General features: G+C 50.3%; 2 protein-coding genes across 3 annotated transcripts; both read right to left on the bottom strand.

Annotated features, from left to right (window-relative positions):
* Positions 1-26,319, bottom strand: LRRC24 (leucine rich repeat containing 24). 2 transcript variants are annotated; one of them, XM_038760556.1, is made up of 7 exons: positions 26,284-26,319; positions 22,859-22,907; positions 15,920-16,084; positions 12,685-12,865; positions 7,701-7,979; positions 4,624-4,792; positions 1-1,459 (listed from the first exon to the last, which is right to left on the bottom strand). In XM_038760556.1, the coding sequence occupies exons 4-7, from the start codon at positions 12,850-12,852 to the stop codon at positions 528-530; spliced, it is 1,548 nt and encodes a 515-aa protein (XP_038616484.1). In that variant the 5' UTR covers positions 12,853-12,865; positions 15,920-16,084; positions 22,859-22,907; positions 26,284-26,319; the 3' UTR covers positions 1-527. The 2 variants fall into 2 exon arrangements, with proteins under 2 accessions (XP_038616484.1, XP_038616485.1); XM_038760557.1 differs by having other exon boundaries at positions 12,685-12,862.
* On the bottom strand, positions 20,278-26,436 carry C18H8orf82 (chromosome 18 C8orf82 homolog). The gene is made up of 3 exons (XM_038760558.1): positions 26,284-26,436; positions 22,859-22,907; positions 20,278-20,906 (listed from the first exon to the last, which is right to left on the bottom strand). Exons 1-3 carry the CDS (start codon positions 26,428-26,430, stop codon positions 20,434-20,436), a joined length of 669 nt encoding a protein of 222 aa, XP_038616486.1. The 5' UTR covers positions 26,431-26,436; the 3' UTR covers positions 20,278-20,433.
* Positions 26,437-27,371: the final 935 nt, after the last annotated feature.

Genomic DNA, 27,371 nt, shown 5'->3' with positions numbered 1-27,371 from the left:
TTGACGTCAGGGCCTCTTTATTTGGGGATTGGGCCAGTGGCTCCGGCTGGAGTGGAAAAAGCCAGCCTGGGCCCCAGCCTGGATGGCTCCGGAGCCGGGAAGGCCCCGCGGAGCCCGTGACTATCCAAATGGGGCCCGTTTCCACCCTTAGGAGAAGCTGAGAAAGCAAAGGCTCTTCGAAGGGCCTCCGTGGTCAGCCGGGGAGACGCCGAAGCTCTCGGCCTTGTCCGTCCGACGGGACGGCGGCCCCGGACTCCACTCTGGAGGCCGGACGCAACGCTCCTGACCGAGGCTTCCCCTCGAGCCCCACTGAGGTGGGCCGGGAATATCGTCCCGGGGGGCTCCCATCTCCCGCTGCCGGGGCCGGACGACGAAGCTTCAGCTCCATGATGGCCCGGAGGGCGGTGACCCCGGGGACCGCCGGGCCTCCGAGGAGACGGCGCACCCGGGCCGCCTCCGGCGATCCCTGTCGGAAACGGAAAGCCGGGGAGGGTGGCGGGAAGTCCCGCGGGTCCCTCCCCGACGCCTCAGCAGTGGATCTCGTAGGCGACCCGGGGCCGGGAGGGGAGCCCCTGGTCGGGGAAGGGTCTACCGGGCTCCCCCGCCGCCCCCGGGGCCGGGCCCTCCGCGGCGTCCTCGTAGGCGTCGAAGAGGGGCTTGTTGCGGTCGATGACGAACATCTCGTGGCCCCGCTCGTCTCGGTACTCCTCCAGCTGGGCGAAGGTGGTGGGCCCGTCCGAGTAGTCGTTGACGTAGAGCACGCCCTCCTCCCGGCGGGCCCCTTTCCGCCTGCGGTGCTTGCGGCAGATGACGGCCCCCAGGAGCAGGGCGGTGAGCGCCAGCAGGGAGATGCCCACGGCCACGGCGGCCCGGGCGGCCGGGCCCAGGGCGCGGAAGTCCAAGCTCTCCGCCGGGTACGGGGCCTCCCGGCCGCCGGCCACCGAGGCGGGCCCGGGGGGCCGCTGGCGGGACGGGGCGACCAGCAGGCGGAAGGGGACCCGCGCGGCGCCCCCGGGGTTGGAGGCCTCGCACTCGTACCTGCCGGCGTGGGCCGCCGTGACGTTGGTGAGGAACAGCATGCCGCTGCCCGTGTCCGCGTCCGGGCGCTCCCCCGGCCCCGGGGCCCGGCCGGCCGGCCGGGCGCTGGCCTTGGGCTCCCCGGCCCGGGAGGGGGCCGCCACCTTCCTCCAGGTGACCAGCGGCTGGGGGTAGCCGGAGGCCCGGCAGGAGACCCTCAGGTCATCCCCTAGGCGGGCGGCCACCTCCAGCGGCTCCACCTGCACCACGGGGGGGATGCAGACCAGGCTGTTGGCCGAGACGTCCGGCAGGCTGCGGCGGGCCAGGCGGGGAGGCTCCGAGCACACGATCTTCTTGTCCAGGGGGCTGAGCAGCCGCTGGCCTTCCTCCTCGATCCAGCCGCGGAGCCAGTGGAGAGCGCAGTCACACCGCCAGGAGTTCTCTGGTGGGAGAGGGAGGGAGAGAGGCGGACCGAGACGGCGGAGAAACACGAGCCCGCCGCCCTGACGGGCCACAGTCCGCGTGGTCTGGTGGCTACAGGGCACCGGCCCGGGCGACGGAAGGGCGCACGGACCCGCCGGAGAAACCAAGGCCGAGAGACGCGTGGCCCGGATGAGCGCGGGCCCCGGGTGCCCTGCCCCGGCCTAAGTTTGGTTTTGTTCTCTGTCTCCCCGCTTTTAGACTGCGAGCCCACAGCACCTGTATAGATGTCTGCACAGATTTATTACTCTATTTATTTGTACATATTTATTCTATTTATTTGGTTACTATGTCTTGTTCTCTGTCTCCCCCTTCTAGACTGTGAGCCCACTGTTGGGTTTGGGACTGCCTCTCGATGTTGCCAACTTGGACTTCCCAAGCACTTAGTACGGTAAGCGCTCAATAAATACGATTGATTGATTGACTGATCACCCCCGCCTTACCTCCTTCCCCTCCCCACAGCAGCTGTATGTATGTATATATGTTTGTACAGATTTATTACTCTACTTATTTGTACATATTTATTCTATTTATTTTATTTGGTTACTATGTCTTGTTCTCTGTCTCCCCCTTCTAGACTGTGAGCCCACTGTTGGGTAGGGACTGTCTCTCTATGTTGCCAACTTGGACTTCCCAAGCACTTAGTACGGTAAGCGCTCAATAAAATACGATTGATTGATTGATTGATTGATTGATCCCCCCCGCCTTACCTCCTTCCCCTCCCCACAGCAGCTGTATGTATGTATATATGTTTGTACGGATTTATTACTCTATTTATTTGTACATATTTATTCTATTTATTTTATTTTGTCAATCTGTTTTGTTGTCTGTCTCCCCCTTCTAGACTGTGAGCCCACTGTTGGGTAGGGACTGTCTCTCTATGTTGCCAACTTGGACTTCCCAAGCGCTTAGTACAGTGCTCTGCACACAGGAAGCGCTCAATAAATATGACTGATTGATTGATTCCCTCAGTCCTAAAGCGGCCGGGGCCGGGAAGCGGCACCCGGAGCCCTGCCTGGATAATAATAATAATAACGATGGTATTTGTTAAGCGCTTACTATGTGCCGAGCACTGTTCTAAGCGCTGAGGGCGGGTAATAATGATAATAATAATCATGACATTTGTTAAGCGCTTACTACGTGCAAAGCACTGTTCTAAGCGCTGGGGGGATGCAGTGTGATTAAGTTGTCCCACGTAGGGCTCACAGTCTTAATCCCCATTTTTACAGATGAGGTAACTGAGGCTCAGAGAAGTTAAGTGAAATGAAATCATGAAATCTCTCGCTCCATCCCTTCTCCCCTCCTTAACTTCCATCTTCAACCGCTCACTCTCCACTGGTTCCTTCCCCTCTGCCTTCAAACATGCCCATGTCTCTCCCAACCTAAAAAAACCCTCTCTTGACCCCACCTCACCTTCTAGTTATCGCCCCATATCCCTCCTACCATTCCTTTCCAAACTCCTTGAATGAGTTGTCTACACTCGCTGCCTAGAATTCCTCAATAACAACTCTCTCCTCGACCCCCTCCAGTCTGGCTTCCGTCCCCTACATTCCACGGAAACTGCCCTCTCAAAGGTCACCAACGACCTCCTGCTTGCCAAATCCAACGGCTCCTACTCTGTCCTAATCCTCCTCGACCTCTCAGCTGCCTTCGACACTGTGGCCCACCCCCTTCTCCTCAACACGCTATCTGACCTTGGCTTCACAGACTCCGTCCTCTCCTGGTTCTCCTCTTATCTCTCCGGTCGTTCATTCTCAGTCTCTTTTGCAGGCTCCTCCTCCCCCTCCCATCCTCTTACTGTGGGGGTTCCCCAAGGTTCAGTGCTTGGTCCCCTTCTGTTCTCGATCTACAGGCACTCCCTTGGTGACCTCATTCGCTCCCACGGCTTCAACTATCATCTCTACGCCGATGACACCCAGATCTCCACCTCTGCCCCTGCTCTCTCCCCCTCCCTCCAGGCTCGCATCTCCTCCTGCCTTCAGGACATCTCCATCTGGATGTCCACCCGCCACCTAAAGCTCAACATGTCGAAGACTGAACTCCTTGTCTTCCCTCCCAAACCTTGCCCTCTCCCTGACTTTCCCATCTCTGTTGATGGCACTACCATCCTTCCCATCTCACTAGCCCGCAACCTTGGTGTCATCCTCGACTCCGCTCTCTCATTCACCCCTCACATCCAAGCCGTCACCAAAACCTGCCGGTCTCAGCTCCGCAACGTTGCCAAGATCCGCCCTTTCCTCTCCATCCAAACTGCTACCCTGCTCATTCAAGCTGTCATCCTATCCCGTCTGGACTACTGCACCAGCCTTCTCTCTGATCTCCCATCCTCGTGTCTCTCCCCACTTCAATCCATACTTCATGCTGCTGCCCAGATTATCTTTGTCCAGAAACGCTCTGGGCATATTACTCCCCTCCTCAAAAATCTCCAGTGGCTACCAATCAATCTGCGCATCAGGCAGAAACTCCTCACCCTGGGCTTCAAGGCTGTCCATCCATCCCCTCGCCCCCTCCTACCTCACCTCCCTTCTCTCCTTCTCCAGCCCAGCCCGCACCCTCCGCTCCTCCGCCGCTGATCTCCTCACCGTACCTGGTTCTCGCCTGTCCCGCCATCGACCCCTGGCCCACGTCCTCCCCCGGGCCTGGAATGCCCCCAATCCCTCTGCCCATCCGCCAAGCTAGCTCTCTTCCTCCCTTCAAGGCCCTGCTGAGAGCTCACCTCCTCCAGGAGGCCTTCCCAGACTGAGCCCCTTCCTTCCTCTCCCCCTCTCCATCCCCCCCATCTTACCTCCTTCCCTTCCCCACAGCACCTGTATATATGTATATATGTTTGTACATATTTATTACTCTATTTTATTTGTACATATCTATTCTACTTATTTTATTTTGTCAGTATGTTTGGTTTTGTTCTCTGTCTCCCCCTTTTAGACTGTGAGCCCACTGTTGGGTAGGGACTGTCTCTATATGTTGCCAGCTTGGACTTCCCAAGCGCTTAGTCCAGTGCTCTGCACATAGTAAGCGCTCAATAAATACGATTGATGATGATGATGATTCGCTGCTGGGCCACGGTGGGGAAACCGAGTGGACCCCGGTGGGGTCGTGGGCCAGCCTGCCCCGCGGCCCCCGTACCTGTGAGGCGCAGGACCTGCAGGCTGGCCAGAGGACGCAGGGCAGCGCGGCTGATGGTGCGCAGGCGGTTCTCGCTCAGGTCGAGCAGGGCCAGGGACGACAGCCCCGCCAACGCCTGCTCCTCCACCATCTCGATGCTGTTTTTCTGCAGGTGCAGCTCCTGCAGTCTCTGGAACGGCGGGAGAAGGCGGGCGGGCGGAGGGAAGGGGCTCGGCTCAGCCGCGAGACCGTCTCCGGCCACCCCCGCTGGTGGCCACGGCCCTTTCGCTTTTAATCGGTCACCTCTTCAGCACTTATAATAATAATAATAACGACGGCATTTGTTAAGCGCTTACTACATGCAAAGCGCCGTTCGAAGCGCTGGGGAGGTCACAAGGTGATCAGGCTGTCCCACGGGGGGCTCGCAGTTTTAACCCCCATTTTCCAGATGAGGGAACTGAGGCCCAGAGAAGTGAAACGACTTGCCCAAAGTCACACGGCTGACAGCTGGCGGAGCCGGGATTTGAACCCAGGACCTCTGACTCCAAAGCCCGGGCTCTTCCCACTGAGCCACGTAATAATAATGGCGGTGGCCGCGGCCCTTTCGTTTTTAATCGGCCATCTGTTAAGCACTTAATAATAGTAATGGCGGTAACCGCTGCCCTTTTGTTTTTAAGCGGTCATCTCTTAAGCAGATATAATAATAATAATAATGGCGGTGGCCGCTGCCCTTTCGTTTTTAATTGATCATCTGTTAAGCAGTTATAATAATAATAATGATGGCGGTAGCCGCTGCCCTTTCGTTTTTAATCGGTCATCTGTTAAGCACTTATAATAATAATAATGATGGCGGTGGCCGCTGCCCTTTCGTTTTTAATCGGTCATCTGTTAAGCACTTATAATAATAATAATGATGGTGGTGGCCGCTGCCCTTTCGTTTTTAATTGGTCATCTGTTAAGCACTTATAATAATAATAATAATAATGGCAGTGCCCGCTGCCCTTTCGTTTTTAATCGGTCATCTGTTAAGCATTTATAATAATAATAATAATGATGGTGGTGGCCGCTGCCCTTTCGTTTTTAACTGGTAATTTGTTAAGCACTTACAATAATAATGGCATTTATGAAGTGCTTACTATGTGCAAAGCACTGTTCGAAGCGCTGGGGAGGTTACAGGGTGATCAGGTTGGCCCACCGGGGTGCTTACAGTCTTCATCCCCATTTTACAGATGAGGTCACTGAGGCCCAGAGAAATGAAGTGACTTGCCCAAGGTCACCCAGCTGACAATTGGCGGAGCCGGGATTGGAACCCATGACCTCTGACTCCAAGGCTGGGGCTCTTTCCACTGAGCCACTCTGCTTCTCTATATTATTCTCTATATTATTATTATGCACTTATTAGAATAATAATAGTGATGGCATTTGTTAGGCGTTTACTACGTGCCAAGCGCTGTTCTAAGTGCTGGGAGGGGATACGAAGTGATGAGGTTGCCCCACGTGGGGCTCACAGTCTTCGCCCCCATTTTACAGATGAGGGAACTGAGGCTCAGAGAAGTTAAGTGCCTTGCTGAAGGTCACACAGCAGACACGCGGTGGGGCTGCGTCCACCCTGATCATCTTGTATCTACCCCATTCATTCATTCAATCGTATTTATTGAGCGCTTACTGTGTGCAGAGCACTGGACTAAGCGCTTGGGAAGTACAAGCTGGCAACATATAGAAGGGCCTGGTACGGTGCCTGGCACGTAGTGAGCGCTTAATATTTATTTATTTATTTATTTATTTATTTTGCTTGTGCATATCTATTCTATTTATTTTATTTTGTTAATCTGTTTTGTTTTGTTCTCTGTCTCCCCCTTCTAGACTGTGAGCCCACTGTTGGGTAGGGACCATCTCTCTACGTTGCCAACTTGGACTTCCCAAGCGCTTAGTCCAGTGCTCTGCACACAGAAAGCGCTCAATAAATACGATTGATTAACAGATTTCGTCATCGTTATCGTTATTATTGTGAGCCCACTGTGGGGTAGGGACCGTCTCTATATGTTGCCAACTTGGACTTCCCAAGTGCTTAGTCCAGTGCTCTGCACACAGTAAGCGCTCCATACGATTGATTGATTGATTGGTTAACAGATATCATCGTCATCATTACCGCTATTATTGTGAGCCCACTGTTGGGTAGGGACCGTCTCTATATGTTGCCAGCTTGTACTTCCCAAGAGCTTAGCCCAGTGCTCTGCACACAGTCAGCGCTCAATAAATATGATCGATTGATTGATTAACAGATATCATCGTCATCATTACTATTATTATTGTAAGCCCACTGTTGGGTAGGGACCGTCTCTATATGTTGCTAACTTGTACTTCCCAAGCGCTTAGCCCAGTGCTCTGCACACAGTCAGTGCTCAATAAATATGATTGACTGATTGATTAACAGATATCATCGTCATCATTACCGTTATTATTGTGAGCCCACTGTTGGGTAGGGACCGTCTCTATATGTTGCCAGCTTGTACTTCCCAACCGCTTAGTCCAGTGCTCTGCACACAGTCAGCGCTCAATAAATAGGATTGATTGATTGATTGGTTGATTAACAGATATCATAAGTGCTCAATAAATACGATTGATTGATTGATTTAACAGATATCATCGTCATCATTACCGTTATTATTGTGAGCCCACTGTTGGGTAGGGACCGTCTCTATATGTTGCCAGCTTGTACTTCCCAAGCGCTTAGTCCAGTGCTCTGCACACAGTAAGCGCTCAATAAATACAACTGATTGATTGATTGGTTGATTAACAGGTATCATAAGCGCTCAATAAATATGATTGATTGATTGATTAACAGATATCATCGTCATCATTACCGTTATTATTGTGAGCCCACTGTTGGGTAGGGACCGTCTCTAGTTGTTGCCAGCTTGTACTTCCCAAGCGCTTAGTCCAGTGCTCTGCACACAGTCAGCGCTCAATAAATACGATTGATTGATTGGTTATTAGACAGCGCGGCCTTGCCTGGCTGGTGGGGGGGGGGGGGTGGGGTGGAGGGGTGGTCCTCCCGCCGCCGGGACCCCCGGGCCTCGGGGAGCCGCGCGTCTCACCCGGAGGTGATGGAAGGTGAAGTCCAGGAGCCGGGTGATGTGGTTCCCGGCCAGGTAGAGCACCCGCAGGCGGTCCAGGCCCTTGAAGACGCCGCCGTGGAGGAGGTGGACGCGGTTGGCGTCGAGGGCCAGCTCCAGCAGGCGCCGCTGGCCGCGGAAGGCCCCGGCCTCCAGGGCCCAGATGCTGTTGTTCTGGACGTACAGGTAGCGCAGGGCCGGCAGGCGCTCCAGATCCCGACGCTGGATCTGCCGGATGCCGTTGTCCTGCAGGAACACCGTCTGGGGGGATGCGGGGAGGACGGGGGGACGGGCACGGGCATGGGAACACGTGGCTCGCCCCTTCTCCCCCTCCGCGCCGTTTGCACGCATTTATTCCTCTATTTATTTTACTGGGACATAGCCATCCTCTTCATTTTGTTAATCTGTTTTGTTCTGTTCTCTGTCTCCCCCTTCTAGACTGTGAGCCCGCTGTATATATGTTTGTACGTATCTATTACTCTATTTATTTTACCTGTACATATCTATTCTATTCATTTTATTAATCTGTTTTGTTCTGTTCTCTATCTCCCCCTTCTAGACCGTGAGCCCACTGTATATATGTATTTATTACTCTATTTATTTTACTTGTACATATCTATTCATTTATTAACATGTTTTGTTCTCTGTCTCCTCCTTCTAGACTGTGAGCCCGCTGTATATATGTTTGTACGTATCTATCACTCTATTTATTTTACCTGTACATATCTATTCTATTCATTTTATTAATCTGTTTTGTTTTGTTCTGTTCTGTCTCCCCCTTCTAGACCGTGAGCCCACTGTATATATGTATTTATTACTCTATTTATTTTACTTGTACATATCTATTCATTTATTAACATGTTTTGTTCTCTGTCTCCCCCTTCTAGACTGTGAGCCCGCTGTATATATGTTTGTACGTATCTATTACTCTATTTATTTATTTTACCTGTACATATCTATTCTATTCATTTTGTTAATCTGTTTTGTTCTGTTCTCTATCTCCCCCTTCTAGACCGTGAGCCCACTGTATATATGTATTTATGACTCTATTTATTTTACTTGTACATATCTATTCATTTATTAACATGTTTTGTTTTGTTCTGTCTCCCCCTTCTAGACTGTGAGCCCGCTCTATATATGTTTGTACGTATTAATTACTCTATTTATTTTACTTGTACATATCTATTCTATTCATTATATTAATATGTTTTGTTCTCTGTCTCCACCTTCTAAACTGTGAGCCCACTGTATATATGTTTGTACGTATTTGTTACTCTATTTTACTTGTACATATCTATTCTATTCATTATATTAATATGTTTTGTTCTCTGTCTGCCCCTTCTAGACTGTGAGCCCGCTGTATATATGTTTGTACGTATTTATTACTCTATTTATTTATTTATTTAACTTGTACATATCTATTCATTTATTAACATGTTTTGGTTTGTTCTCTGTCTCCCCCTTCTAGACTGTGAACCCGCTGTATATATGTCTGTATGTATTTATTACTCTATTTATTTTACTTGTACATATCTACTCATTTATTACAATGTTTTGGTTTGTTCTCTGTCTCCCCCTTCTAGACCGTGAGCCCGCTGTATATAGCTTGTACATATTTATTACTCTATTTTACTTGTACATACCTATTCTATTCATTTTATTAATCTGTTTTGTTCTGTTCTCTGTCTCCCCCTTTTAGACTGCGAACCCGCTGTATATGTCTGTATGTATTTATTACTCTATTCATTTACTTTACTTGTACATATCTATTCATTTATTAACATGTTTTGGTTTGTTCTCTGTCTCCCCCTTCTAGACTGTGAGCCTGCTGTATATATGTCTGTACGTACTTATTACTCCATTTATTTTACTTGTACATATCTATTCATTTACTAACATGTTTTGGTTTGTTCTCTGTCTCCCCCTTCTAGACTGTGAGCCCGCTGTATATATGTCTGTATGTATTTATTACTCCATTTATTTTACTTGTACATATCTATTCATTTATTAACATGTTTTGGTTTGTTCTCTGTCTCCCCCTTCTAGACTGAGCCCGCTGCATATGTTTGTATGTATTTATTACTCTATTTATTTATTTTACTTGTACATATCTATTCATTTATTAACATGTTTTAGTTTGTTCTCTGTCTCCCCTTCTAGACTGTGAGCCCGCTGTATATATGTTTGTACGTATTTATTACTCTATTTGTACATATTCATTTTATTCATTTTATTCTTTCTTTATTTCATTTTATTTTATTATTTATTTATTTATTTTATCATTTATTTATTTATTTATTTATTTAATTTTGTTAAGCTGTTTTGTTCTCTGTGTCCCCCTTCTAGACTGTGAGCCCACTGCATATATGTTTGTACGTATTTATCACTCTATTTTACTTGTACATATCTATTCTATTCATTTTATTGTTTTGCTCTGTCTCCCCCTTCCAGACTGTGAGCCCACTGTATATATGTTTGTATGTATTTATTACTCTATTTATTTATTTTACTTGTACATATCTATTCATTTTATTTTGTTAATTTGTTTTGTTTTGTTGTCTTCCCATTCCAGACTGTGAGCCCACTGCATATGTTTGTACGTATTTATCACTCTATTTATTTCACTTGTACATATCTATTCTATTCATTTTATTAATGTTTTGTTTTGTTCTGTCTCCCCTTCTAGACTGTGAGCCCACTGTATATATGTTTGTATGTATTTATTACTCTATTTATTTTACTTGTACATATCTGTTCATTTTATTTTGCTAATCTGTTTTTTGTTCTCTGTCTCCCCCTTCTAGACTGTGAGCCCACTGCATATATGTTTGTACGTATTTATCACTCTATTTATTTTACTTGTACATATCTATTCTATTTATTTTGTTAATCTGTTTCGTTTTGTTCTCTGTCTCCCCCTTCTAGACTGCAAGCCCACTGTATATATGTTTGTACGTATTTATCACTCTATTTATTTTACTTGTACATATCTATTCTATTTATTTTGTTAATATGTTTTGTTTTGTTCTCTGTCTCTCCCTTCTAGACTGTGAGCCCACTGAACATATGTTTGTACGTATTTATTACTCTATTTATTTATTTTACTTGTACATATCTATTCTATTTATTTTACTAATGTTTTGTTTTGTTCTCTGTCTTCCCCTTCTAGACTGTGAGCCCGCTGTATATATGTTTGTACATATTTATTACTCTATTCATTTATTTATTTTACTTGTACATATCCATTCTATTTATTTTATTTTGTTAACCTGTCTTGTTTTGTTCTCTGTCTCCCTCTTCTAGACTGTGAGCCCGCTGTTGGGTAGGGACCGTCTCTAGATGTCACTGACTTGGACTTCCCAAGCGCTTAGTCCCATGCTCTGCACACAGAAAGCACTCAATAAATGCGATTGATTGATTGACCATCTCTCTATGTTGCCAGCTTGGACTTCCCAAGTGCTTAGTCCAGTGCTCTGCACACAGTAAGCACTCAATAAATACGATTAATTGATTGATTGACCGTCTCTATATGTTGCCAGCTTGGACTTCCCAAGCGCTTAGTCCAGTGCTCTGCATACAGTAAGCGCTCAATAAATACGATTGATTGATTGACCGTCTCTATATGTTGCCAGCTTGGACTTCCCAAGCACTTAGTCCAGTGCTCTGCACACAGTAAGCACTCAATAAATACGATTGATTGATTGACCATCTCTATATGTTGCCAGCTTGGCCTTCCCAAGTGCTTAGTCCAGTGCTCTGCACACAGTAAGTACTCAATAAATACAATTGATTGATTGACCATCTCTATATGTTGCCAGCTTGGACTTCCCAAGCGCTTAGTCCAGTGCTCTGCACACAGTAAGCACCCAATAAATACGATTGATTGACCGTCTCTATATGTTGCCAGCTTGGACTTCCTAAGCGCTTAGTCCGGTGCTCTGCACACAGTAAGTGCTCAATAAATACGACTGATTGATTGATTGACCGTCTCTATATGTTGCCAGCTTGGACTTCCCAAGCGCTTAGTACAGTGCTCTGCACACAGTGAGCGCCCAACAAATACGATTGATTGACTGACCGTCTCTATATGTTGCCAGCTTGTACTTCCCAAGAGCTTAGTCCAGGGCTCTGCACACAGTAAGCGCTCAATAAATACAACATTGATTGACTGACCGTCTCTATATGTTGCCAGCTTGGACTTCCCAAGCGCTTAGTCCAGTGCTCTGCACACAGTAAGAGCTCAATAAATACGATTGATTGGTTGACCGTCTCTATATGTTGCCAGCTTGTACTTCCCAAGCGCTTAGTCCAGTGCTCTGCACACAGTAAGCGCTCAATAAATACAATGACTGATTGATTGACTGAATGACCATCTCTATATGTTGCCAGCTTGTACTTCCCAAGAGCTTAGTCCAGTGCTCTGCACACAGTAAGCGCTCAATAAATACGACTGATTGATTGATTGATTGATTAACCGACTCTATCTGTTGCCAGCTTGGACTTCCCAAGCGCTTAGTCCAGTGCTCTGCACACAGTAAGCGCTCAATAAATATGATTGATTGATTGACTGTCTCTATGTGGCCAGCTTGGACTTCCCAAGCGCTAAGTCCAGTGCTCTGCACACATTAAGCGCTCACTAAATATGATTGATTGATTGTCTCTATATGTTGCCAGCTTGGACTTCCCAAGCGCTTAGTCCAGTGCTGTGCACGCAGTGAGCGCTCAATAAATACAACTGAATGAATGAGAGGAGGGGGCCGCCGTCCGGCCGGACGTACCTACCTGGGTGGAAGGGTGGATCCCCGCGGGGACGTCCCGCAGGCCCAGAGAGCCACAGTCCACGGTGGTGCCGTAGTTGGACTTCCCAAGCGCTTAGTCCAGTGTTGTGCACACAGTGAGCGCTCAATAAATACGACTGAATGAAGGAGGGAGGGGAGGGGCCCACGGTCCGGCCGGACGTACCTACCTGGGTGGAAGGGTGGATCCCCGCGGGGACGTCCCGCAGGCCCAGAGAGCCACACTCCACGGTGGTGCCGTAGCAGCGGCAGGGCGCGGGGCAGGCCTGGCCCCGGAGCAGCAGGAAGCCCAGCAGCGGGAAGAGCGTGGGGAGCGCTTTGGACTCCCCGGGGGCCATGGTAGACGCGCTGCTGGAGAAAGGATAAGGATCAACCGGGAATCCTCCTCCTCGTCACCCACCGGAGGGCTCGACTCCGAACCTGCGCTTTGCGCCCGCCCGACTGCGACCCACCCCGGAGGGGCCGCCGGCTTTAATAATGATGGCATTTATTAAGCGCTTACTATGTGCCAAGCACTGCTCTAAGCGCCAGGGAGGTTACCAGCTGCTCAGAGAAGCAGCGTGGCTCAGTGGAAAGGGCCCGGGCTTTGGAGTCAGAGGTCGTGGGTTCGAATCCCGGCTCCGCCCCGCGTCTGCTGTGTGACCTTGGGCAAGTCGCTTAACTTCTCGGAGCCTCAGTGACCTCATCTGTAAAATGGGGATGACTGTGAGCCCCATGTGGGACAACCTGATCACCTTGTATCCCCCCAGCGCTTTAGAGCAGTGCTTTGCACATAGTAAGCGCTTAACAAATGCCATCGTTATTATTATTATAAGGTGATCAGGTTGTCCCACTGAGGGCTCACAGTCTTAATCCCCATTCGACAGATGAGGGAACTGAGGCCCAGAGAAGTGAAGTGACTTGCCCAAAGTCACCCAGCTGGCAGAGCCGGGATTTGAACCCACGACCGCTGACTCCAAAGCCTGGGCTCTTTCCACTGAGCCACGCTGCTTCTCCGAATGATGGTATTTGTGAAGCGCTTACTATGTGCAAAGCGCTGTGCTAAGCTTTTCCCCAGAGCCTCGTCCCTGGCGGATCCCGACGGAAGCCCGGCCCAGGAGCGGCTCCGGCTACTGAGGATGGGGAAGAGTGGATATAAATAGGAAAAGCAGCGTGGCTCGGTGGAAAGGGCCCGGGCTTTGGAGTCAGAGGTCATGGGTTCGAATCCCGGCTCCGCCACTTGTCAGCTGGGTGACTTTGGGCGAGTCACTTCTCTGAGCCTCAGTTCCCTCAGCTGTCAAATGGGGATGAAGACTGTGAGCCCCCCCCCCCCGTGGGACAACCTGATCGCCTTGGAACCTCCCCAGCGCTTAGAACAGTGCTTTGCACATAGTAAGCGCTTAATAAATGCCATCGTTATTATTATTATTATAAATAGGAGGGCACTTAGGTCTGTGCTTTAAACCCCCCTCACTCTCCAGGTGTTTTACACCCACAGGCTGCTCCAGTTCCCGATCGGGTTATGATTCAGGGAGCAGCCTGGCCGAGCGGAGAGAGCCCGGGCCCGAGTTCTAATCCCGGCTCTTCTACTTAATAATAATAATAATAATGGCATTTGTTAAGCACTTACTATGTGCAGAGCACTGTTCTGAGCACTGGTGGGGATACAAGGTGATCAAGTTGTCCCACGTGGGGCTCACAATCTTAATCCCCATTTTACAGGTGAGGTAACTGAAGCTCAGAGAAGTTCGGGGAAGCAGCGTGGCTCAGTGGAAAGAGCCCGGGCTTTGGAGTCCGAGGTCATGGGTTCAAATTCCGCCTCCGCCACTTCTCAGCTGGGTGACTTTGGGCAGGTCACTTCACTTCTCTGTGCCTCAGTTCCCTCATCTGTAAAATGGGGATGAAGACTTTGAGGACCCACGTGGGACAACCCCATCACCTTGTAAACTCCCCAGCGCTTAGAACAGTGCTTTGCACATAGTAAGCGCTTAATAAATGCCATCATTATTATTATTATTATTAAGTGACTTGCCCGAGGTGTCACAGCAGCCATGCGGCGGAGTCGGGATTCGAACCCATGACCTCTGACTCCTGCTGTATGCCCTGGGGCAGGTCGCTTCGCTTCTCCGTGCCTCAGTTACCTCATCTGTAAATCGGGGATTCAATACCCGTCCTCCCTTCTTACGGGGAAGGACGCAGGGAAGCTTTTCTTCGGCTTGCACCGCTTGGCGCCATCCGGGACCCCTTTCTTAACTAACCCCCGGCGTGGTCGTTCGGTTGGGAATGACAACGATGGTGCTCGTTGGGCGCTTACTATGCGCCAAGCGCTGTTCTAAGCGCCGAAGATCAGACTTCCACACGCTCCCCAGCTCATCCGCCCGGCTCCTCTCTGCCTCCCGCTCACGGAGGAAACCCGGCTCCGGGTCCGAGGGGTCGAATTTGGAGGACGCCTCTCGGGGGGCGTGGAGTTAATAATAATGACGGTATTTGTGAGGCGCTTACTTTGTACATATTTTTTACTCTATTTATTTATCTGTACATATCTATTCTATTTATTTCATTTTGTTAGTATGTTTGGTTTTGTTCTCTGTCTCCCCCTTTTAGACTGGGAGCCCACCGTTGGGTAGGGACTGTCTCGATATGTTGCCAATTTGTACTTCCCAAGCGCTTAGTCCAGTGCTCTGCACAGAGTAAGCGCTCGATAAATACGATTGATGATGATGATGATGATGTGCCAAGCACCGTTCGAAGCAGTGGGGGAGATACAAGGCCACCTTGTTTGTCCCACACGGTCAAGAAGCGGCGTGGCTTAGTGGAAAGAGCCCGGGTTCGGGAGTCCGAGGACGTGGGTTCTAATCCCCGCTCCACCCCTTCTCCACCGTGTGACCTTGGGCGAGTCACGTCCAGACCTCCACACGCCCCTGTTGGGTAGGGACCGTCTCTATATGCTGCCAACTTGGACTTCCCAAGCGCTCAGTCCAGTGCTCTGCACACAGTAAGCGCTCAATTAATACGATTGATTGATTGAATGAATGAATGAACGTCACTTCTCTCTGCCCCAGTTACCTCACCTGTGAAATGGGGATTAAAAGTGTGGACAACCTGGTGACCTTGTATCTACCCCGGCGCTTAGAACAGTGCTCGGCACATAGTAAGCGCTTAACAAATGCCACTGTTCTTCTTCTTCTTATTATTATTATTCTCTGCGACCCCGTTCCCTCATCTGCAAACTGGAGATTGAGCCAGTGAGCCCCACGTGGTGCCCTTATCTCCACCCGAGCGCTCAGAACAGTGCTTGGCACGTAGTAAGCGCTTCTCCAAAGCCCTCATTATTATTATTATGAGTCCCCATTTTACAGATGAGGTAACGGAGGCTCAGAGAGGCGATGATGATGATGATGGTGGTGGTATTTGTTGGGCGCTTACCATGTGCCAGGCACTGTCCTGAGTGACGGGGCTTCCTCCGGCCCATGGGGAAGGACTGCGGTGCAGGTGGGAGGCTTCCCGGCGGAGGTGGCGAGTCCTCAGCCGGTTTGGACGGGGGCCGGTGGCGATGCCTTTAGCCGGGCGGACTGGGGACCACTGGGTAAACTGAGGCAGAAAAGAGTCGGAGGGGTCGGGGCTGGATGCCGGGCTCGGCCCCCCTGGGGTCAATCCTGGCCCTCCCTCATTCATTCATTCATTCAATTGTATTTACTGAGCGCTTACTAGGTGCAGAGCACTGTACTAAGCGCTCGGAAAGCACAATTCGGCAACAAATAAGAGACAACCCCTGCCCACCACGAGCTCCCAGTCTAGAAGGGGGTGGGGGGGAGACGGACAACAAAACAAAACAAGTAGACAGGCATCAACAGCATCAATAGAAATACCATCAGCGCTTAGAACAGTGTAAGCGCTTAACAAACGCCATCGTTAGTATTATTAAATAGATAAATTTATAGATATATACTGAGCCCTGTCTGCAGGCCGACCTCCAGGGAATTCAGCTCCGCCTTTCTTCCTAATGATCACCCATCGTCACCATTATTATTATTATTATTATTCTTAATAAATGAGCTAATTATTATTCTTAAGGGCTGGTGCTGTGGCAGGCCCTGCGCTAAGCGCTGGGGCGAATAAAATAGAATGATAAAGTGCTTGGCGCTGTAGTAGGCGCTTAAGAAATACCACCATCATCACCGTTATTATTATTATTATTATTAATAAGCTAATTATTATTCTTAAGGGCTGGTGCTGTGGCAGGCCCCGCGCTAAGCGCTGGGGCGAATAAAATAGAATGATAAAGTGCTTGGCGCTGTAGTAGGCGCTTAAGAAATACCACCATCATCACCGTTATTATTATTATTATTAATAAGCTAATTATTATTCTTAAGGGCTGGTGCTGTGGCAGGCCCCGCGCTAAGCGCTGGGGCGGATAAAATAGAGTAATAAAGTGCTTGGCGCTGTAGCAGGCGCTTAAGAAATACCACCATCATCACCGTTATTATTATTATTATTAATAAGCTAATTATTATTCTTAAGGGCTGGTGCTGTGGCAGGCCCCGCGCTAAGCGCTGGGGCAGATAAAATGGAGTGATAAAGTGCTTGGCGCTGTAGTAGGCGCTTAAATACCACCATCGTCACCATTATTATTATTATTAATAAGCTAATTATTATTTTTAAGGGCTGGCACTGTGGCAGGCCCTGCGCTAAGCACTGGGGTGGATAAAATAGAGTAATAAAGTGCTTGGCGCTGTAGTAGACGCTTAGCAAATACCACCATCGTCACCATCATTATTATTATTATTATTAATAAGCTAATTATTATTCTTAAGGGCTGGTGCAGTGGCAGGCCCCGCGCTAAGCGCTGGGGCGGATAAAATGGAGTGATAAAGTGCTTGGCGCTGTAGTAGGCGCTTAAATACCACCATCGTCACCATTATTATTATTATTAATAAGCTAATTATTATTCTTAAGGGCTGGCACTGTGGCAGGCCCTGCGCTAAGCACTGGGGTGGATAAAACAGAGTAATAAAGTGCTTGGCGCTGTAGTAGACGCTTAGCAAATACCACCATCGTCACCATTATTATTATTATTAATAAGCTAATTATTATTCTTAAGGGCTGGCGCAGTGGCAGGCCCTGCGCTAAGCACTGGGGTGGATAAAACAGAGTAATAAAGTGCTTGGCGCTGTAGTAGACGCTTAGCAAATACCACCATCGTCACCATTATTATTATTATTATTAATAATAATAAGCTAATTATTATTCTTAAGGGCCGGCACTGTGGCAGGCCCTGCGCTAAGCGCTGTGGCGGCCCCGTTTTCCGGGTGCGGGACGTGAGGCCCAGAGAAGGGAAGTGACTGGCCCAAGGTCACACCGCACACGAGGCGGGATTAGAACCCAGGACCTTCGGCCTCAGTCATTCATTCATCCAGCCAGTCAGTCATTCATTCATTCAATCGCATTTCTTGGGGGCTCCCTGGGTGCAGGGCACCGCGCTAAGCGCTCGGGAAGCCCGCCGCCGAGGTGGGTCCCGGCGGGGGTAAACTGAGGCGGGGGGGTGGGGGAGGGGCGGCCTCACCTGAGGGGGGGGGGGGCGGGGGAGGCGGGGGCTGCGCGGGGCCCGGGCCGCACGCGCCCCCCCCGTGCCCGCGCTCGCGCTCGCCCCCGCGCCGGCTGACGTCACGGCCTCCCGCGGCCAATCGCGAGGGCGCCGCGTGACGTCAACCCCCCGCGGGGCCACGCCCCCACCGCCCTCTTGGCTCCGCCCTCCTCCTTAGGAGCCCCGCCCCCATCGCCCCCTCACATTGGCTCCGCCCTCCGTCTTGCCCCCCTGACCGTCATCTTAGCCCCGCCCCTCACACTGACCACGCCCGCCTTGCCCCCGCCCCCAGCCGCCCTGTTGGCTCCACCCCCATTGGCCCCGCCCTACCGCCGTCTTGGCCCCTCCCCCTCACACTGGCTCCGCCCTCCCCGCCCCAACCGCCATGTTGGCCCCGCCCTCCTCCTTGCCCCGCCCAACCGCCACCTTGGCCCCTCCCCCTCACACTGGCTCCGCCCTCCTTGGCCCCGCCCAACCGCCCTCTGGTCCCCGCCCTTGCGCCGCCCCCTCACATTGGCCCCGCCCTCCCTAACCCCGCCCCACCTTGGCTCCTCCCACCTCCCTGCCCCGCCCCCAACCGCCATCTTTGGCTCCGCCCCCTCACATTGGTTTCGCCCTCCTTGACCCCCGCCGCCGCCAACTTGGTTCCGCCCTCCTCCTTGCCTCGCCCAAACCGCCACCTTGGCCCCGCCCCCTCACATTGGCCCCGCCCGCCCGCCATCTTGGCCCCACCCTTTCTCCACCCCCTCACATTGGCCACGCCCTCCTTGATCCCCCGCTGAAATCTTGGTTCCGCCCTCCTCCTTGCCCCGCCCCTACCCATCTTTGGCCCCGCCCCTTCCGCCATCTTGGCCCCGCCCCCTCTCACATGCTCCTTCTTCCTTGGCCCCCCTCCCCGCCCGCCACCCTGGCTCCGCCCATCTCCTTGCCCCGCCCGCCCTCATTGGCCCCCGCCCCTCACGTTGGCTCCGCCCCCATTGGCCCCGCCCTTGCTCCGCCCCCTCGCATTTGAGCCACCGTCTTGGCCCCGCCCCTCACGTCGACTCCGCCCTCCTTGGCCCCGCCCCCTCCTTGACCCCGCCCCGCCCGCCATCTTGGCCCCGCCCCTGCTCCTCCCCTTCATTCATTCATTCCTTCAATCCTATTTATTGAGCGCTTCCTGTGTGCAGAGCACTGGACTAAGCGCTTGGGAAGTCCAAGCTGGCAACATAGAGAGACGGTCCCTACCCAACAGCGGGCTCACAGTCTAGAAGGGGGAGACAGACAACAAAACAAATTAACAAAATAAAATAAACAGAATAGTCAACATGTATTTACTATCCTCCCTCAGCGTGGCTCAGTGGAAAAGAGCCCGGGCTTTGGAGCCAGAGGTCATGGGTTCAAATCCCGGCTCCGCCAATTGTCAGCTGGGTGACTTTGGGCAAGTCGCTTCGCTTCTCTGGGCCTCAGTGACCTCATCTGGAAAATGGGGATGAAGCCTGTGAGCCCCACGTGGGACAACCTGATCACCTTGTATCTACCCCAGCGCTTAGAGCGGTGTTTGGCACATAGTAAGCGCTTAACAATAACATCATTATTATTATTATCCTGGCTCCGCCAATTGTCAGTTGTGTGACTTTGGGCAAGTCACTTCACTTCTCTGTGCCTCAGTTATCTCATCTGGAAAATGGGGATGAAGCCTGTGAGCCCCACGTGGGACAACCTGATCACCTTGTATCTACCCCAGCACTTAGAGCGGTGTTTGGCACATAGTAAGCGCTTAACAAATACCATCATTATTATTATTATCCTGGCTCTGCCAATAGTCAGCTGTGTGACATTGGGCAAGTCGTTTCACTTCTCTGGGCCTCAGTGACCTCATCTGGAAAATGGGGATGAAGACTGTGAGCCCCCGGTGGGACAACCTGATCACCTTGTAACCTTCCCAGCGCTTAGAGCAGTGTTTGGCACATAGTAAGTGCTTAACAAATACCATCATTATTATTATTATCATCCCGACTCCACCAATTGTCAGCTGTGTGACTTTGGGCAAGTCGCTTCACTTCTCTGGGCCTCAGTGACCTCATCTGGAAAATGGGGATGAAGCCAGTGAGCCCCCCGTGGGACAACCCGATCACCTTGTAACCTCCCCAGCGCTTGGCACATAGTCAGCGCTCAATAAATGCCATCGAACAAAAGAAAAGCAGACGACAGGAACCAGTTCTCGTCTCAGCATCCTTGTTCGGGGCCCGACCGCAGGCCCGGGCCCGCGGGACCCCTCAGGCTCGCCCCGAATCCTCCTCCATCTCCCGGGCGGGGAGTCTCCGGATGAGAAGGGGCAACTCTGGGAAGGGCCGCGGGGCGGGGAGGTTGGGGCTCAGGGGTTCCCAGAGGTGCGGAGCAGGGGCATCAGCTCGTGGGTGAGGGAGTGATGCTGCCCTTGCCAAAGGAAGTGGGTGGGCGGGCCGCCGGGGCCCCCTTCCTCGCCCCCGTCCCCGGCGTCGGGGTACTGGAAGCCGGAGCTCAGCTCGAAGGCCAAGGCCGACTTGACCAGGCCCACGCGGCCGGCCCGCTCGGGGGCCGGGTGGTAGAGCCGGCCGTTGGCCGGCAGAAGCAGCAGCTTGGCGGGCTCGAAGGGCACGGCCAGGGCCTCGCCCCCGCCGCAGAAGGACAGGCGCGGGGGGCCCCCGGCCGGGCCCCCCAGCAGGTGGGTGAAGACCACGGGCCGGTCGTCGCAGCGCACGAAGTTGCGCTCGCGCCCGCACGGGGAGACGAAAGGGAAGGCCTCCTGGTAGCGGCCGCTGCGGTTCGGCCTCAGGCGCGTGAAGAAGAAGACGAGGAACTGCCGGTCTGGGCCCGGGGGCCGCGCGGGGACGGGGTGGGGGGAGAAAGACAGAGAGGGAATGTCAAGACGCGGAAGGGGGTCGGGGTGGAAGGAGAAAGACAGAGGGGGAATGTCAAGACGCGGAAGGGGGTCGGGAGCCGGCGCCGATAAGCCCATCGAGACGGGTAGGGACCGTCTCCCTATGTTCCCGACTTGGACTTCCCAAGCGCTTGGTACGGTGCTCTGCACACAGTAAGCGCTCAATAAAGAGCCTGGGCTTTGGAGTCAGAGGTCAGGGGTTCGAATCCCGGCTCCGCCACATGTCTGCTGTGTGACCTTGGGCAAGTCACTTAACTTCTCTGGGCCTCAGTTACCTCATCTGTAAAATGGGGATTAAGACTGGGAGCCCCCCGTGGGACAACCTGATCCCCTTGTAACCTCCCCAGCGCTTAGAACGGTGCTTTGCACATAGTAAGCGCTTAATAAATGCCATCATTATCATTGTTATTATTAAGAAATATGACTGACTGAATGAATGAATGTTGGGTAGGGACCGTCTCTCTATGTTGCCGACTTGGACTTCCCAAGCGCTTAGTACAGTGCTCTGCACACAGTAAGCGCTCAATAAATACAATTGAATGAATGAATGTTGGGTAGAGACCATCTCTATATGTCGCCGACTTGGACTTCTCAAGCGCTTAGTACAGTGCTCTGCACACAGTAAGCGCTCAATAAATACAACTGAATGAATGAATGTTGGGTAGGGACTGTCTCTATATGTTGCCGACTTGGACTTCCCAAGCGCTTAGTACAGTGCTCTGCACACAGTAAGCGCTCAATAAATACAATTGAATGAACGAATGAATGTTGGGTACATTCATGTTGGCAACATCTAGAGACGGTCCCTACCCAACAGCGGGCTCACAGTCTAGAAGGGGGAGACAGAGAACCAAACAAAACATACTCACAAAATAAAATGAATAGAATAGATATGTACAAGTAAAATAAATAGAGTCATTCATTCAGTCAGTCAGTTGTATTTATTGAGCGCTTACTGTGTGCAGAGCACTGGACTAAGTGCTTGGGAAGTCCAAGTTGGCAACATCTAGAGACGGTCCCTACGCAACAGCGAGCTCACAGTCTAGAAGGGGGAGACAGACAACAAAATAAAACATATTCACAAAATAAAATAAATAGAATAGAAATGGAGACATAGATGGTCAATCAATCAATCAATCAATCGTATTTATTGAGCGCTTACTGTGTGCAGAGCACTGGACTAAGCGCTTGGGAAGTCCAAGTTGGCAACATCTAGAGATGGTCCCTACCCAACAGCGGGCTCACAGTCTAGAAGGGGGAGGCAGACAACAAAATAAAACATATTCACAAAATAAAATAAATAGAATAGAAATGGAGACATAGATGGTCAATCAATCAATCAATCGTATTTATTGAGCGCTTACTGTGTGCAGAGCACTGGACTAAGCGCTTGGGAAGTCCAAGTTGGCAACATCTAGAGACGGTCCCTACCCAACAGCGGGCTCACAGTCTAGAAGGGGGAGACAGAGGATAAAACAAAACATATTCACAAAATAAAATAAATAGAATAGAAATGGAGACATAGACGGTCAATCAATCAATCGTATTTATTGAGCGCTTACTGTGTGCAGAGCACTGGACTAAGCGCTTGGGAAGTCCAAGTTGGCAGCATCTAGAGACGGTCCCTACCCAACAGCGGGCTCACAGTCTAGAAGGGGGAGACAGACAACAAAACAAAACATTCACAGAATAAAACAGAATAGATATGTACAAGTAAAATAAATAGAGTCATTCATTCATTCAGTCAGTCGTATTTATTGAGCACTTACTGTGTGCAGAGCACTGTGCTAAGCGCTTGGGAAGTACACGAGGGAGCTTACAACACAGGGTGCCAGGGGAAGGGGTCCCTGAGAGGGGACGGGGGGTCGGGGGGATGTACCTTTGAAGCAGGTGATGAAATTCTTCACCTTGGCATCGTCCAGGAAAAGCTGTTGAGGCAGAGATGGGGAAAGAAAGGGGTATTGAGCCGAAACAAGAAAAGGCTAAACGGGGTTTGAAACACGGCTTTTAAATCTCTGAAGGGGACGGAGGAGCGAGGACGACGTCCAGGTTCCACAAAAACCAGACAAGATCAGCAGCGTGGCTCAGTGGAAAGAGCCTGGGCTTTGGAGTCAGAGGTCATGGGTTCAAATCCCGGCTCTGCCAATTGTCAGCTGGGTGACTCTGGGCAAGTCACTATAATAATAATAATGGCATTTATTAAGCGCTTACTATGTGCACAGCACTGTTCTAAGCGCTGGGGGGGATACAAGGTGATCAAGTTGTCCCACATGGGGCTCACAGTCTTCACCCCCATTTTACAGATGAGGTCACTGTTGCCAATTTGTACTTCCCAAGCGCTTAGTACAGTGCTCTGCACATAGTAAGCGCTCAATAAATACGATTGATAAGATAACTGAGGCTCAGAAAAGTTAAGTGACTTGCCCAAGGTCACACAGCAGACATGTGGCGGGGTGGGATTCGAACCCATGACCTCTGACTCCAAAGCCCGGGCTCTTTCCACTGAGCCACGCTGCTTTAACTTCTCTGGGCCTCAGTTCCCTCACCTGGAAAATGGGGATGAAGACTGTGAGCCCCCCGTGGGACAACCCGATCACCGTGTAACCTCCCCAGCGCTTAGAACAGTGCTTTGCACTTAGTAAGCCCTTAATAAATGCCATCGTTATTATTATTATTATTATCACGGCTTTTAAAATTTCAGCAGCTGGGTTAGGCCCGGGGAGACGTTACAAACTAGAACAGGGGACTGAGAGAAGACTCGTGGCGGAGCCTGGGTAGCCCAAGAAAGGTCTTGGTGGGGAATCTCCAGGGAATAAATGAATAATAATTCTAATTCTTTTTATTTTGACAATTTTGACACCTGTCTACATGTTTTGTTTTGTTGTCTGTCTCCCCCTTCTAGACCGTGAGCCCGCTGTCGGGTAGGGACCGTCTCTCTATGTTGCCAACTTGGACTTCCCAAGCACTTAGTCCAGTGTGCTCTGCACACAGTAAGCGCTCAATAAATACGATTGAATAATAATAATAATGATTGCATTTGATAAGCGCTTCCCATGTGCCGAGCGCTGTTCTAAGCGCTGGGGTGGATACAAGGTAATCAGGTTGTCCCACAGGGGGCTCACAGTCTTCATCCCCGTTTTCTAGATGAGGGAACCGAGGCAGAGAGAAGTGAAGTGGCTTGCCCCAGGTCACACAGCAGATGAGCGGCAGAGCCGGGATTAATAATAATAATAATAATAATAATAATAATAATGTTGGTATTTGTTAAGTGCTTACTATGTGCAAAGCGCTGTTCTAAGCGCTGGGGGGGATACATGGTGATCAGGTTGTCCCACGGGGGGCTCACAGTCTTCAAACCCGTTTTCTAGATGAGGGAACCGAGGCAGAGAGAAGTGAAGTGGCTTGCCCCAGGTCACACAGCAGACGAGCGGCAGAGCCGGGATTAATAATAATAATAATAATGATGATAATAATAACAATAATAATGTTGGAATTTGTTAAGCGCTTACTACGTGCAAAGCGCTGTTCTAAGCGCTGGGGAGGCTACAAGGTGATCGGGTTGTCCCACGGGGGGCTCACAGGCTTCATCCCCATTTTACAGATGAGGTCACTGAGGCCCAGAGAAGTGAAGCGACGTGCCCAAAGTCACACAGCTGACGAGCGGCAGAGCCGGGATTAGAACCCGCGTCCTCCGACTCCCAAGCCCGGGCTCTTCCCACTAAGCCAGGCTGCTTCTTTTTATTTATCCCTGCTTTGCAGCGGGTCCGGAATCGATTTCCTTGCTTCTCTTAATACAGTGCCTGTCACAGAGTAAGCGCTTAACAAATACAACAATAAGCATGATAATAACCACGATTATTATTATTATCCAATCCGGCGCTTAATACTGTTCCTGTCACACGGTAAGTGCTTAACACATACAACAAGAATAATAAGCGGTGGGGCTCACTGGAAAGAGCCCAAGCTTGGGAGTCAGGGGTCATGGGTTCTAATCCCGGCTCCGCCACTTATCGGCTGTGTGACTTTGGGCCAGGCACTTCACTTCTCTGGGCCTCGGTTCCTCAACTGGAAAATGGGGATGAAGACTGAGAGCCCCAAGTGGGACAACCTGATGACCTCGTATCTCCCCCAGTGCTTAGATAATAATAATAATAATGGCATTTATTGAGCGCTTACTATGTGCAAAGCACTGTTCTAAGCACTGAGCACCATTAGATCAGTGCTTGGCACATAGCAAGCACTTAACAAATACCAGAATTATTATTATTATTAATAACAATGATTGTTATTATAGTAAGCGCTTAACAAATACCATTATTATTATTAACAATAACAATGACTGTTATTATAGTAAGCACCTAACAAATACTATTATTATTATTAATAATAATAATACTAACAATGATTGTCATTATAGTAAGTGCCTAACAAATACCAGAATTGTAATCATTATTATTATGAATAATAACAATGATTGTTATTATAGTGAGCGCCTAACAAATACCAGAATTATTATTATTATTAATTATAACAATGACTGTTATTATATAAAGTGCCTAACAAATACCAGAATTATTATTAACAATGATTGTTATTATAGTAAGCGCCTAACAAACACCAAAATTAATAATAATAATAATAATAATGATTGTTATAGTAAGCACCTAACACCAGAATTATTAATATGAATAATAACAGTTATTCTAATAGAATAAATTACTATATTTTATTTTGTTAGTATGTTTTTTGTTTTGTTCTCTGTCTCCCCCTTCTAGACTGTGAGCCCACTGTTGGGTAGGGACCGTCTCTATATGTTGCCAACTTGTACTTCCCAAGCGCTTAGTACAGGTGCTCTGCACACAGTAAGCGCTCAATAAATACGATTGATTGAGCAATGATTTTTATTATAGCAAGCGCCTAATACCAGAATTATTACTAATAATAACAATGATTGTTACTATAGTAAGCGCCTAACACCAGAATTATTATTAATAATAACAATGATTGTTACTATAGTAAGCGCCTAACAAACACCAGGGTTATTATTATTAATAACAATGATTGTTATTATAGTAAGCGCCTAACAAACACCAGAATTATTATTATTATTATGAATGATAACAATGATTGTTATTACAGTAAGCGTTTAAAAAAATACCAGAATGATCATTATTATTTTATTAATCATAACAATGATTGTTATTCTTATCCACCCCAGCGCTGAGCGCAGTGCCTGGCACCCAGTAAGGGCCGACCCAATAGGGCAGTGGTGTTTATTAAATAGGCCAAAGGTCCGGTCCGCACCTGTCCCTGGTGGTCGATGTAGTAGAAGTATTCACGGGTGCGGGGCTCGGGGCTCTGACCCTGAGCGTAGAAGATGCTGCGGCGAGGCAGGGCCCCGGGTTGACTAGGCCGCAGGCCTCGGCCTGCTCGCAACAGCAGCATCACCATGGCCAGAGGGCGAGGGCGCCTGCGCGGGATCGGGCCCAGACCGGAAGTTATCCGGTTGCCATGGAGACCTGGAGGCGGGGGACCCGTGCGCTGCCGTCCCGCTCCCTCCGACCACCCGAGCTGCCGCTCTCGGGTTCCGGGAGGCGCCGGCGCATGCGCGGGGCCGGACCGGACGTTATCCCGGTTGCCATGGAGGCCTGGAGGCGGGGGACCCGTGCGCTGAAGTCCCAGTCCCTCCGGCCGCCCGGGCTGCCGCTCTCGGGTTCCGGGAGGCGCGTGCGCATGCGCGGGGCCGGGCAGGACGTCATCCGGTTGCCATGGAGACCTGGAGGCGGGGGGACCCGTGCCCGCGCTGCCGTTCTCGGGTTCCTGGAGCCGGGATAATAATAATAATCAATCAATCAATCAATCAATCGTATTTATCGAGCGCTTACTGTGTGCAGAGCACTGTACGAAGCGCTTGGGGAGTACAAGCTGGCAACATACAGAGACGGGCCCTACCCAACAGTGGGCTCACAGTCTAGAAGGGGGAGACAGAGAACAAAACCCAACATACTAACAAAATAATAATAATAATAATGATAGCATTTGTTAAGCGCTTGCTATGTGCAAAGCGCTGTTCTAAGCGCTGGGGAGTTACAAGGTGATCAGGTTGTCCCTCAGGGGGCTCACAGTCTTCATCCCCATTTTCCAGATGAGGTCACTGAGGCCCAGAGAAGTGAAGTGACTTTTCCAAAGTCACACAGCTGAAAAATTGGCGGAGCCCGGATTTGAACCCGTGACCTCTGACTCCAAAGCCCGGGCTCTATCCACTGAGCCACGCTGGGATGCCTTCAATCACTTATTCATACATTCATTCAATCTCATTTCCTTAATATGTTTTGTTGTCTGTCTCCCCCTTCTAGACTGTGAGCCCGCTGTTGGGTAGGGACCGTCTCTAT

This window comes from Tachyglossus aculeatus, chromosome 18, assembly GCF_015852505.1.
Source record: "Tachyglossus aculeatus isolate mTacAcu1 chromosome 18, mTacAcu1.pri, whole genome shotgun sequence".
NCBI lineage: Eukaryota > Metazoa > Chordata > Mammalia > Monotremata > Tachyglossidae > Tachyglossus > Tachyglossus aculeatus.
Note: the sequence above shows the minus strand (reverse complement) of the source record. Positions and strands in the feature narration are given on the sequence as shown.

What these genes read in the sequence shown, in the direction of transcription:
- LRRC24 (XM_038760556.1), bottom strand. Translation starts at nt 12,852, where the DNA reads ATGGCCCCCGGGGAGTCCAAAGCGCTCCCCACGCTCTTCCCGCTGCTG. An exon ending in GGATCCACCCTTCCACCCAG is followed by an intron (nt 7,980 to 12,684) that starts GTAGGTACGTCC and finishes GCATCCCCCCAG; the next exon opens with ACGGTGTTCCTGCAGGACAA. An exon ending in GCAGGTCCTGCGCCTCACAG is followed by an intron (nt 1,460 to 4,623) that starts GTACGGGGGCCG and finishes CTCTCCCACCAG; the next exon opens with AGAACTCCTGGCGGTGTGAC.
- C18H8orf82 (XM_038760558.1), bottom strand. Translation starts at nt 26,430, where the DNA reads ATGGTGATGCTGCTGTTGCGAGCAGGCCGAGGCCTGCGGCCTAGTCAA. An exon ending in ACATCGACCACCAGGGACAG is followed by an intron (nt 22,908 to 26,283) that starts GTGCGGACCGGA and finishes CTGCCTCAACAG; the next exon opens with CTTTTCCTGGACGATGCCAA. An exon ending in TTTCATCACCTGCTTCAAAG is followed by an intron (nt 20,907 to 22,858) that starts GTACATCCCCCC and finishes CCCCGGGCCCAG; the next exon opens with ACCGGCAGTTCCTCGTCTTC.